This window comes from Nuphar pumila, chromosome 7 (genome assembly GCF_984573655.1).
Source record: "Nuphar pumila chromosome 7, dmNupPumi1.hap1.1, whole genome shotgun sequence".
In the NCBI taxonomy this organism is placed as follows: domain Eukaryota; kingdom Viridiplantae; phylum Streptophyta; class Magnoliopsida; order Nymphaeales; family Nymphaeaceae; genus Nuphar; species Nuphar pumila.
This window is the reverse complement of record NC_143255.1, coordinates 40,767,616-40,780,500: the sequence shown is the minus strand read 5'-3', so window position 1 is coordinate 40,780,500 and position 12,885 is coordinate 40,767,616. Positions and strand designations below refer to the sequence as shown.

General features: G+C 40.1%; 1 protein-coding gene and 1 pseudogene across 2 annotated transcripts in view; both read right to left on the bottom strand.

Annotated features, from left to right (window-relative positions):
- LOC149832028 (citrate synthase 2, peroxisomal-like) overlaps positions 1 to 254 on the bottom strand; it is a 28,058-nt pseudogene extending 27,804 nt beyond the window's left edge. The window contains exon 1 of the transcript XR_016433208.1: positions 123 to 254. The product of XR_016433208.1 is annotated as a citrate synthase 2, peroxisomal-like (transcript). The remainder of the gene's footprint in view (positions 1 to 122) is intronic.
- Positions 255 to 1,460: 1,206 nt separating this feature from the next.
- LOC149832027 (26S proteasome regulatory subunit 6A homolog) lies at positions 1,461 to 12,184 on the bottom strand. Its single transcript, XM_090014269.1, has 10 exons — positions 11,947 to 12,184; positions 11,668 to 11,784; positions 6,326 to 6,433; positions 5,354 to 5,545; positions 4,958 to 5,149; positions 4,670 to 4,788; positions 3,443 to 3,530; positions 2,118 to 2,237; positions 1,901 to 2,041; positions 1,461 to 1,728 (listed from the first exon to the last, which is right to left on the bottom strand). The coding sequence occupies exons 1-10, from the start codon at positions 12,046 to 12,048 to the stop codon at positions 1,651 to 1,653; spliced, it is 1,257 nt and encodes a 418-aa protein (XP_089870395.1). The 5' UTR covers positions 12,049 to 12,184; the 3' UTR covers positions 1,461 to 1,650.
- Between the last annotated feature and the right edge of the window lie 701 nt (positions 12,185 to 12,885).

Genomic DNA, 12,885 nt, shown 5'->3' with positions numbered 1-12,885 from the left:
AATCATACAAAACAAGAGAAAACGAGGAATGCATAAAAAAGGAGATGAGAGGAAGCCTTTCTAGCTGAAACTGTGGGTAAGCAGAGAGGTGAATGAAAATGCAAAAAAAACGAAACCGTCACCTTCATTAGGTTGGTTTCATTGAAGAGAGAGAGAGACTGTGCTGAAGGATTTGAGGGAGGAGGGCTTCGTCGACTTCGAGAAGGAGGAGGTCGGCGTGAGCACCAAAGGAGGAGTCGTAACATATGGAGATCGACGAATTCACTTCAAGATTCGGTACGCGCTCCGCTCCCCCTCCCACGCCCATTCTCTCTCTCTCTCTCTCTCTCTCTCTCTCTCTCTCTCTAGAGAGAGAGAGAGAGGGTGGCCATGATACCAAGGCAGCTTGGCCCAGCAAAAGCCTCTTAACTAAGCTTATAACCCCCACAAAGGGCCCCCACAAGGGCCTCGCTCATGTGCTAGGGGCGACTGCTGAATGTCAGCAAGTTGACGAGACGACACAAGCTCGAAGCTCACGAGTGGCGTCCCTTGCCGCAAGGTTGAAATTGAGTGTATTCTTCAGTAGGTAAGGTAAGTCAATGTGCTATTTGTTATGGAGGACTTTTTTTCCTTGAACTAATAAAAAAAACTAAGATAATAATCCTGTCCGAGCTTCCTCTCACGTGGTTTCACACATGTGGATAAGGTCTCATTTACTCCAAGTTCAAATCTTCGCTTGGGCACCTCCTCTTGAACGACAAAGCAGGAGGCTCCTTGCAGGTCAAAGAAGAGGAGCCCATGAAGTTTTTATATGACAAGGGTGTCCCATGTTGGAGTTGCCAGCCACAACCAGTAAATGTTATAGCTAGATTTGGAAGATGGAAGGGATTTAAGGCTATCACATCCCAACACACCTTCTAAAATGTCATATCCAAGCCCCCAAACAGGGATGAGCGTTGGAAATTCTAAGTCCCCTCCAACAAACACCAACTACGGGTCACAAACATAGCGCCAAACTATTTCTCTGTCAACCACTTATAGCCCCTCGACTTATGAGTTATTGCAAGATTAATTTGTTTCAGGATATAAGAAAAATTGAGCCTTTTGTTGGTAACCATGAAAAGAACCAGTGAATGAAGTTCCCTCATTTAATGTTTCCAGTTGCACCAAATTAAGTGTAGCTCTGGATTTCACAAGAACAACCATTTACTGTTCTTATTTCCTAAGATGCAAGATCATAAGCCCATGTCATGGCTTCGTCACAGCCAGTGGGAGGACACTCAACAACATATCTGGATATAAACGTCCTGGTGATGGATGTGGATCTAGATTATAATTGAATAATTTGGCACATAACACATCTAACATATCTGCATGTAAACCTCCACAATGACACAAGCCACAAGAAAGGATCACTCACCAGTTTGCTCTCCCTTCTCATCCCCTACTACCATGAGCAACTTAAGATGGTTGCAGCAAACTTGTGAAGTGACAATTCATCCCTCGAGGATGTTAAGAGTAAGGTTCCACTGAAAACTTTTACAACTGGCAACAAAGGAAAACAAATAAAAGTCTTTTAACATTCTTACAATGTACAGGCAAACACAGGACATCTGCTAATAATGAAGGCCTGAACTTCACACCAAGTATCCTACAAAAATGATAATACAATTAAGCATAATAATTCAAGCTTGATTTCTTCTTTGCTTGAACTTGGATGATCCCTTCATTGAAATCTTCATGGTTAACCTGAAATACAGAAAGACGTGTTGCATGAGGACCTCTAGATGTTGGAAGGAAAATTTGCATCAATTCAGGGAATTAATGTATGACCAACAAAGCCATATATGAGTGGTAGCTCGCAAGATGCACACAGTTCATTTATAAAGATCAGAAATTTGAGAAAAAGAAAAGGCATGACCTCTGTTGCATCACGACGAAGAGCCAACATGCCTGCCTCTACACAAACAGCTTTGAGTTGAGCCCCATTGAAATCATCAGTTGAACGCGCTAGCTCTTCAAAATTAACATCCGGATGAACATTCATTTTTCTTGAGTGAATCTGTCACAAGTGGAGCTTTTTAGTTGTATTATGCACCACAACAACAATGAAAATAGATTCAGGAGTCTGGACTCACCTGCAAGATTCGGGCCCTGGCTTCCTCAGATGGATGTGGGAACTCAATTTTGCGATCGAGACGACCTGAACGTATGAGAGCAGGATCAAGGATGTCCGCTCTGTTAGTTGCTGCTATGACCTGCTTGCCAGGAAAATTGATGCAACAGTTAATGGTGTACTAGAATAAACTACCCCCACAACATATAAACATGAAAATAGGTGTATAAAACAGGAAATAATGAAAATAAAAAAGATAGAAAACAAAGTGAAGCAAAAGAAACAAAAATATAAAAGCATAGCTTCACTCAGTGGGATAAGGCATGACGGGGAACAAAATTGGTCTGAAGGGCATGAACATGGGAGAACTTAACAATCAATAATATATATATATAGTTAACATTGAATGTTCCTGTCCATACACAAAACCAATGCACTTGCCTAACAAGCAAACTCTAATTCCAAGCCTAGGAAGAGTTTGCATATTACGACTGACGAGTAATGATTTTACAATGCCCAGCATCATATTTGAAGTTCAATCAGTGCTGACAAAAGATCATCCCCTGTTGTCATTGTAGATTTAACGCACTTGTATTTCTCTCCAAAAGGAAGAAAAACAAAAGTATAACTTGCATCCAAGGATGGGAAAAAATATATAACCCTGTTAAGATAATATAAGTTAAACCATATCTAAACTTCTTGACAATTTATTAGCCTTGCATGAGCATTTCCTTCCTACTTCACATTCAATATTCAAAATGAGAAGTTGGCTGGGAAATCCAAGTCAATCCAACTAGGAATGCACTATTTGATGCAGTACTGTGAGAAACAAGAGAAACTAAAAGTCAAGTACAACAAGGCATAATTCCATGGTAGCATAATGAAACAGTAGAAATACCCAAGACAACTTGGATGGTCTAACAACAATGCTACCTATGACTGAAAAAAACAAAAGATTGTGCCAAAGTTCCAAAAAGTTTCTTATCCTTTCTTTTGCTGATAATGACGGAGGAATATGACATCCACGTCAATAACATTTATGGCTGAACTATATGTATGAAAAGGCTGCCAATTTTGAAAGAGTTTCATGGCAAGGAATATGGTTGTGGCAAAGCTTCTGAAGAAGCCATCAATGGGTCAAAATACAAGCAAGGGAAAAGGGCTTTCACTAAAACATGGCTGATGTTTCCACACGCCATGATGCAAAGAGACTGCAAAACAACAAACAATTAAACTGGAAAAGAGAAAAACAGCATTGCATAAGCCATGGAGACAAAAATACTGGCACAGATTAGGTAAAAGGAAAAACACATCAAACATAAACCACCTCAATGTTATAAATCCTACCTTTATACCATCATCACTGCTAAAACCATCAAGTTGATTTAATAACTCCAACATTGTCCGCTGCACCTCTCTATCCCCACTTACTTCGCTGTCATAAATGAAGGCAAGAACAAATTGTATGAATAGAATCAAAAGATTCAAAGTAACAAATTTCCAAGTTTTAAACAATAACAGAATTACCAATGTGTTTGCTAACCACAGGAATGTCAGTTATGAATAAGCATACAGCATACCTAACAGATTGAATCCCCAAGAAAGGTATTCAAATAGTTTATATATAGATAGATAAATAAATAAATTTTAAGGCTGATCACAAGCACACAGCTACTAGCATACAGGGCTACTTGTCTAGGTAAGTCACGCCAGGTTAAGTGGTACAATACAAATGTAGGATGTGATTTACACCACTCACAGCCTTTGTAAGTTCCTCCTCTCCCACAGCAGAATGCATACATATGGAGCTAAAAACACAAAAAAAAAAGGAAAGATCCCATGTTTGTCTTCAGACTTGACAAATGAGGCCATTAACACTAGAATTTTACAAACAAATGTGCAACCAATGTTGATCTATAAAAAAAATATAAATGCATGATGCACATAAAAGATTGGTGCACATGTGATAGCAAGCATAAGGTTCAACTTTCTACTAATTCATACATAATAGGGAAAGCATAACTAAAAAAACTGAAATACCTCTTGACCTCCGAAACCTAATGGCTGGAACAAATGAAAAATTCATCCTAAGCATAGGTAGCCACTAAAAAATCAAACTAAATGTATACATTCCAGATGCAGATACAGCATTCAAGAGATGAAGAAAATAGTTGGAAGCATAACTGCAAAGAAACTACAAAAGCACAGTCCTTTTCAAAAAAGGAAATTGATGATGATGACAATGAAAAAATACTTTAGGAACAAAGCTAGTTAATGAAATGGAATTTCAATCCATAGCACTTACATTATCAACTTTTAACAGCTAGTGAATGACTTTCTGCACTCATATTTTATTTTTATCACCTAGTGAACCATATAGAGAATAAGAAAAGAGAGAATGATGTATGCAAGATTTGAAATGAAATGACCAATAGATGACATCTCTTTTGCAACTACTAATACTGAAAATATCTTGCTATTTATTATGTGAGTACATGAGATGTGATGCCTAAATTCAAATAGCAATTACATGTCTGTTTTCTTTTTCTTTTTGAGGAGATTGTGTTTGCACACCTGTCAAATCTTTTTGTTCCAATGGCATCAATTTCATCTATAAATATGATGCAGGGAGACTTGTCTTTTGCAAGCTGAAATGCATCACGCACAAGCTTTGCTCCATCTCCAATGAACATCTGAACAGGACCATATTTCCATTTACTGGTTAAAATTGAATTGAAAGAGACCGCGCGCGCACACACACACACACATTGCTCTATCTCCAATGAACATCTGAACAGGACCATATTTCCATTTACTGGTCAAAATTGAATTGAAAGAGACCACACACACACTGCTTTTTACCTGCACAAGCTGTGGACCTGCGAGCTTAAGAAAAGTAGCATTTGTTTGAGCTGCACAAGCACGTGCCATTAGTGTTTTACCAGTTCCCGGAGGTCCATACAGTAGAACTCCCTTAGGGGGGCGAATCCCTAATTTTTGGAACCTTTCTTTGTGAGTCATTGGCAACACAATTGCCTCAACAAGTTCTTGGATCTGCAAAAGTACCATCATTAGACCTCCTAAGCACATTGCCAGAATTGAATATTAAACAATATTATTATAACACCATAGCAAATAGAATCTAACTATATATATGAAGTATTTTTGCAAAGTGCATAACTATTACAGTTCAACATGCAATACAAGTAAAAATAAATGAAAACATCATTGGGTAGAAATTTTCACTCACTGTTGTACCTGCTTTTCAAGCCCTCCTATATCATTGTAATCTTCTGTTGGTTTTTCATCCACCTCCATGGCCTTCACACGGGAATCATACTCAGATGGCAAAGTATCCAATATCAAGTAACTATCTTTGTTCACTCCAACTAAATCTCCAGGCTTTAGCTTATCAGGATCTACAAGTCCGACCACAGGAAGGAAGATTGTCTGTATTACAAAATACAGAGCATGGACACACGTTTTAAGGCAATGAAGGCGAAACAAGTTCTAACTTTCTACTATTCAAGAATGTGATATAGCATATAACGACAATGAAGTACAATCATTGTTCCAAGAGTGCACACAGACAACAATTAAAAGCCAAAATATAAAAGAAGAATGCCAAAGAATAGTCTGCTTGTTGTGACTGATGCTCCAAAGAATGCCAAGAAAGGGAAATAAAAAGAAGAATCAACATCTCCATTAGATAGAATAATATGGAGTTTGCAGACACATATACCTCTGATATTTTCAAATATAGCAACAATTTCACAAGATTCTGACAAGAATAAAAAAAGACTTTCTTGCCAGCATTAATTTTAATATATGAGATAAATTCACAAGGATAACATGATATTTATTGGGCACAATATTTCTTGATTTTAATATGATTTTCTTTCGATTTATTTTTTTCCAATTTCTCATTGCCTTCTACTATCTACTTCCAATTCTCCATAGTTTCCACCATATAAACCCCATAGAAAGCATTAAGCAACATGATGAAGTTTCACAACTTCTACATAGCATCTAAAGAGTAATGGTGGTCATATAGAAGAAAAGATGGACACTTTTACATGTTGCAATAAAACTATGACAATAACACTACATCCAGCACAAGACAATTAACAAAAGCAAAACCATGCTCCCAGAATATGGAATGAAAAGAAAAAACAGGGGATATTAATTGTAGCTTAAACAGTTGTGGGTGAACATAGTAAGGTTTCTTACTTGACGTGTAGAAGTTTTCAAAACAACACACTTCCCTTTTCTTTGAGAGTCTAGATCAATATTAGCACCATCTTCTTCAGCCTCATCTTCAGGATTCATTTCTAGGATCTGTAAAGCCAGTAACTTGTGAGAAATGTCTGGTCATATAAATAGTACCAATGCAATTACTTTATAATAAAACAAGGCAAATTTTTAAAAATGCACCTAAATTGTTGACAATAATAAAAAACACACCTAAGGTTTTGAAATTGTTAGAAACACACCGAAATTATGTCATGGTTAATTAAAAAGATCCAAAGTTCCATTTCTGCCAAGGTTGCTGTTAAGTGGACATGCAGTTACCATTTTACCCTCGAAAAATAACTTAACATTTTAACAGTAAATTTTTAATAAATCCTATCAATATTGATGAAGATGAACAAAAATGATATGAACGGTTTCCAACTGTTCAGCACCAAGTTGGATTCTAACCAATGAATATACTATTTTCTTGAGAACAAGGGAACAAAAGCATCTGCATTGTCATACTTCAAATATTAACTCCTTACCAAAGTGAAAAAAGAAGAAGAAGATGATGACAAGACAGAAACAGCAAGCTAATAGCTCCTTCCAAACACAGAATCCCTCTCTTAGTGCTTCACCTCCTTCAAACCGTAAGCAAATTATGTTGGACTGGCAGAACCTTCCTTGTAGTATGCAAAGAAAAGTGAAACCCTATCAATTGGATAACACATTCTACCTCCTACAGCATTTCATTCTCAGCCCCGTCGGTGAGAACGAATCAAAGAGGAGCTGATCACCAGCGATCAGATCTGGGTAGAAGGGCATCATTGCAGACAAGCAACACCGCAGCAATCCACAAAAAGAGGGCGAAAGAAAAAGTTCACCTCACATAGGTTACAAAAGAAAAGTTTTGAGGGTAAATTAGAAGATCCACCCTCAAGAATCTATTTGGGTTAATGGTAGACCAAGTTAAATTGATGGAAGTATGAGTTTGACTAACAGAACATAATGTTAGCTGTGTTGTTAACAAATTTGAAAACTTAGGTGTGTTTTTAAAAAATTCCCATAAAATAAGAAGTGCACATGGACTAGATGGAAAAAAGAATAGCTAATGAGGCCTAATGAACCCAGGAGGAAGCAAAAATTGTCTCAACATTGCCACTAGTATTAAAATCTAATGAGAACAATGTAAAAATGCATTCAACAAGAAGCAAGGAGTTGATTTCCAAGATGTGAAATAGACCATTTAAGAACTTGTAGAGTTATCCATCTGCTAAAAGTATCCATTGTGTGCTCTTACAAGCACAATAGGTCTCTATTGCGATGTTGTGCTGGCTAAACATACTGTGAGCACCTTAGTTGTCATAGGCGCCAGGCGGAGCCTAGGCGGTGAGCCCCTAAAAAGGCCTACGCGGGCCTAGCCGGTACCCAAAATAAAAAAACATGAAAAACATAATAAGAAACATGTATACAACATAAATAATGTCTTCTCTTTCCTCCTCTTCCTCTTCTTCTTCTTCTTCTCGAAGAAGAAGAAAATAAATGATATGTTTTAAAAAAGAAAAACTTAGGCTTTAAAAAAAGCTTAGGCGGCAATATAGGGCCCCACCACCCAAACATGGTCGCCCAGGTGGTGGGGCTGTGCCTAGGTCGCCTAGTCCGCCTAGGCGATGCCTTTGACAACTAAGGTGAGCACCAGCATTGGTCATTAGTATCAATGCCAATCTTTACACATTTGCTTTTTAATATATGAATGTCAATGTCCCGAACCAAGCCATCGGAATGGGGCATGTGCAGTGCGGAGCTCTAGAGTGAAAAATGCATCGAGTGTAGGAATGTGCAGATGTGTTGGCTTGATCGATGATGTGCGATGATAGCCATGGCAAGCGATAGACAACAATATCATCGTTAGTGTGTCGTTGTGTGGTGGCACAAACATAGAGTGTTGTTTGGTTAAGCAGTGCCAGTGAATCAGAAGATGTTGCCTTTGAAGATTTGGTTAAGGACTTCTATACTTTGAGAAGTTCCTCACGCATAGTGTTTGGACGCACGGAGGTGCATGTAGGTTAGGGCTAATTCTCCTAGGGATCACCTCAGGTGATTCCAACTAAGTATGGTGACTCGAGGTTAGGCGAGTGAATTCCTAAGCATCGGCGAACGAGTCTGGGTGGTGCTCTTCGCTATGGTATTCAATCATCAATCGGTTATGGGGGCCGCAAGTGGCAAAGTTTTGTTGTAGTGTGCACATGGAGTCGCAATACACTCTATGGCACGTGAGGCTAAGGCAAGTCTAAGACCTTTTTGGAAGTGATAGTTGGTATGAGACGATTATGCACGAAGTGACATGGACCAAGTAGAATACGCATTTGAAGATGCGCTTGATCAACTTCCTCTAGGCAGTTGTGCACGAGGTGGTACGTCGGGCCAATGTAATGATTCAGCACATGAAAAAGTATTGGTGCGCAGCCTTTGGTCGTTAGGTTGGCCAGTCTCGCGCATCGCAGATTTGCAAAAAATTCTAAGCTTATGACAAATTGGCTTCAGATCAGAAAGATTTACAGAGACCATGTTGTTCGTTGAGTGTGACACTGAAGAGGGCAGTGATGGTTTATCATGTTTACACGAATTTGGCCAGCTGAAGTGTTGTTGACCAAGCACAGAAGCAAGTTGTTGGTAGGATGGTACGGATCATCTTGTTGATAGTAAGCAAAAGTGTAAGGTTGTTGTTTAGTTGGCTAAGAAAATGTGGATAAGCCAAAGATTTCTACCAGTTGTGTGTTGGGCTGACAGGTAGAGCGTGGAGTTTACCACGTGCATGCAGAGAATGCATGTTGGATTTGACTGGATGAATTTGTACCTTTGAGTATGAGAGACTTAATTGAACTTCTATATTCTCTCCCAAGATTATGGGTTAGCGAAGTGCCCATCTTAAGAAAAATGATTGTTGTTTCGGTCTCTTGAGTTGGCAGTTCCTCTGTGATTATGTGTGAAGAAAAAGTTGTTGTTTGTGGCTCATCGGTTTGGTTTCTACAGGAACGTTTTACTGCTCTAGATGCAGTATTGGGTCATGTTGCCCCTTGTATGGACGAGGGCCCAGGAAGACACTTTGAAGGACCGCTTTGGGGTGATACGCAAGTAGGCGTCCCCTAATTGAAGACTAGTTTGGATCGTTAAAAAACTACAAGTTGATGTCTTAAGGGAGTTGATATCCCTGCAATGCGTTGGTGGTCATCCTTACGAGGACCACGAAGGACTTGAAATTGTCGTTACTAGAGTCAAAAGGCACCCCCAACCATGAGCATGAAGACGACATGTTTGTCGTGCAGGCGAAGATAACCCGCTTATATATGAGACTATATTGGGAGCGCACGAGCGAAGAATGTTGGATGTTGATGGAGCAGAAGACCGATGTCTAAGTGATTGAAGGCTCGTCGAAGAATGAGACTTAGCATATTAAAAGTTGCGGTAATAGCGGATGAAAACCAGAACAAGTTGAGTAGGGTGAAGAAAAGAAGACCAAAGATAAGTACAAAGGGAAAATGTCATATCAGTTAAGGTTGTGTTCTTACCTGTACCGACATTGTTGAGGATGACAATGGTTTGGATGAAAGAGAATGTCCCAGACAGAGCCTTCGAAATGGGTATGTGCAATGTGGAGCTCTACTAAGTGAAAAATACATCGAGTGTAGAAACATGTGGTATATGTTGGCTTGATCGGTGACGTGTGGTGATAGCACGACATGCGATAGACAACAACATCGTTGTTAGTGCATCGTGGTGTGGCGGCACAGACATGGAGCGTTGTTTGGTTAAGCAGTGCCAGCGAATCAGAGGATGTTGCCTTTGGAGATTTGGTTAAGGACCTCTCGACTTGAAGGAGTTTCACAAACGTAACATTTGAATGCACGAGGTGCTTGTGGGCTAGGGCTAATTCCCCCAGGGATCACCTTAGGTAATTTCAACCGAGTTATGTGACTCGGGGTCAGGCGAGTGAATGCCTAGGCATCAACGAACAAGTCTGGGTGGTGCTATTCGCTATAGTGTTCAATAATCAACTGGTCTTCGGACTGAAGGCCGCAAGGTCTTGTTCCTTCAGTGGCGAGGTTTTGTTGTAGTGTGTGCATGGAGTCGCAATACGCTCCATGGCGTGTGAGGCTAAGGCAAGTCTGTGACATTTTCGGAAGTGATAGCTGGTATGGGATGGCTATGAACAAAATGGCATAGACCAAGTAGAATACGCATTTGAAGATGCGCTTGATCAGCTTCCGCTAGGCAGTTGTGCAAGAGGTGTTGAGCCAGGTCAATGAAATGACTCAGCACATGGAAAAGTGTTGGTATATGGCCTTTGGCCGTTAGGCTGGCCAGACTGGTGCATTGCGGGTTTGCAAAAAATTCTAAATCGGTGACAGTCAATATATGTTTCTCAAACCTAATTTTAACTTATGATTATCCTAATGCACAACCTGTCATCATTTCTTTTAGCCTTTAAAAAAATAAATTAGTTCATTAACTCCTAAAAAAAGGAGAACCCAGTAAAAAGATCTACTTTGTATGGCTCACTTGTTATCCTTCCCCAATCAAAAACATTTATGTTCATCAACTGCCTTTTAAGAACACAACAATCCAAACTTAAGTTAGACCTGAAAATAGGACACCAATGGTTTTTTAGAGTACTAAAAGAAATATTACAACATCATTGATGAGATACAAAACCTATATCACATGAAATACTCCATTTTCTTCCACAGGAGAGATTTCGATGTAGCAATGGAATCACATCTTCCAATGAATAAAAATTAAAAAGCTTTCAGGTCAAATCAACCTTTAGTTGCATGCACTCCAACAGGTATCATTAGCAGGAAGGCACATTTGACACATAGCATGCTGCTAAACCAGTCGTTTAGTCACAAGTTTCTTCTAGGTCTGTAGGAACTGGTTATCAGCTGAGCTAAGAAAACCAGTCCCAAAGTAGATCTCCTTTGGTTAACAATTCCTTGCTAAGATCAAAGGAATTTGAATGATGGTCAGTCAATTCCTCAAAAGCTTAGAGAAGCACAACAAGGTGATCACACTATCCCATATTCCTACAGAGACGATAGAGACCACATGTTGCATCAAATGCCCAAGAATTCAACGTACAGAATTCAACCCAAGGCACCCAAAGCTAAATTTTCATCAGAAAAAGTCCAACTTTTCAAGGAAAAGGGGGTTAACATGAACACAGATTGCAGAAAACAGAAAGAAGAAACACTTGGACGAAATTCTCATCGAAAAAGGAGGAAAGTTTCGATGCTTCAAAACCTTCAGCGGCGTCGAATGAAGAAGATTCGATTGATTACCTCGACGATGTTGCCGACCAAGTAGGGGAGTTGCTTGTTGAGCTTGATCTTCTCCTGATTCTCCTTGATCTTCTCCTTCAAATTGTCCAATTCGAGATTCGCCCTCTGCAACTCATCCTTTACATCACCAATAGAAAACGAGGCGAAACAATCAAAACCCTCGATGTTAAAGAAGCTACAAAACTAAATAAAGCAAACCCAAATCCCAGATTAGGGCTTCTTCTGATCCCAAAGGGAGGGGTGATGGGCACAACCCAAATAGAGAGAGAGAGAGGGTGCCTTGATGATCCTGATCTCGTTATCGAGGAGACGGGATGCTCTGACGATGTCCTCGACGGGCATGGACGCCAACTGGTCGTCCTCGAAGAAGTTGTCCGTCATTCTTCACCTTCCCTCTGCCTTGACTTCCTGAATTGAGAGAGAGAGAGAGAGAGAGGACTGAGGAGTGCTCTTGTTCGAGTGGGAAGGGAAGCCAAGAGTCGGTTGCAGTTCTTTTGGTCTTTGGCTAAGGGCGCACCGCCGCAACGGGGAGCTCCCTTTCCTCGCGAAAAAGGAGCTCCAGAACCAACGTATGACCTCCTTTCAGCGGAAACGTTTCCCGCTGGGATGGTCGATTCTAGGGGTGTCAACTGGCCTGGTTTACCCGGACCCGACCCGAAACACACTTTATAGGGTTCGGGTATGGTGATAAATAAGAAGACCCGATTAAGACTCGGGTCCGGATTCGAAGGTCCGATTAATACATGGACCCGGGTATAGTTTGTGAAAATTTATACCAGTCTCGGACCCGACCTGAGTTCTGATTAAGACCCGTAATTTTTTAATATAAAAATGATAACAAATATGGTTTTACCGAGCATGGTGCAGGTTTGGTTCATGTAGTTCTTATTAGGTTCGGGTATAATTTTTCTCATAGTTGACCCGATTAGACCTGGGTCTGGACCCGATACCATACCCAAAAATCTGATCCAAGTCTGGTTTAACCTAGATCCGAATCAAATCTGACTCATTGACATCCCTAGTCGATTCATTTATCGCAGAATGAGGCTCCTTCCATGACATGCAAACGCCCCCCTAAGGGCTGGATCCCCAACCCAAGCTGGGTCCTGGTTTTCCTGCTGTTTCACTTGGAGACTTTGGGTCTGAACATAGGGGTATCAACCCGATTTGGCTCGGACTTAAGTAAAACCGAATCCAGATCTGATTTAAAGTACTGGT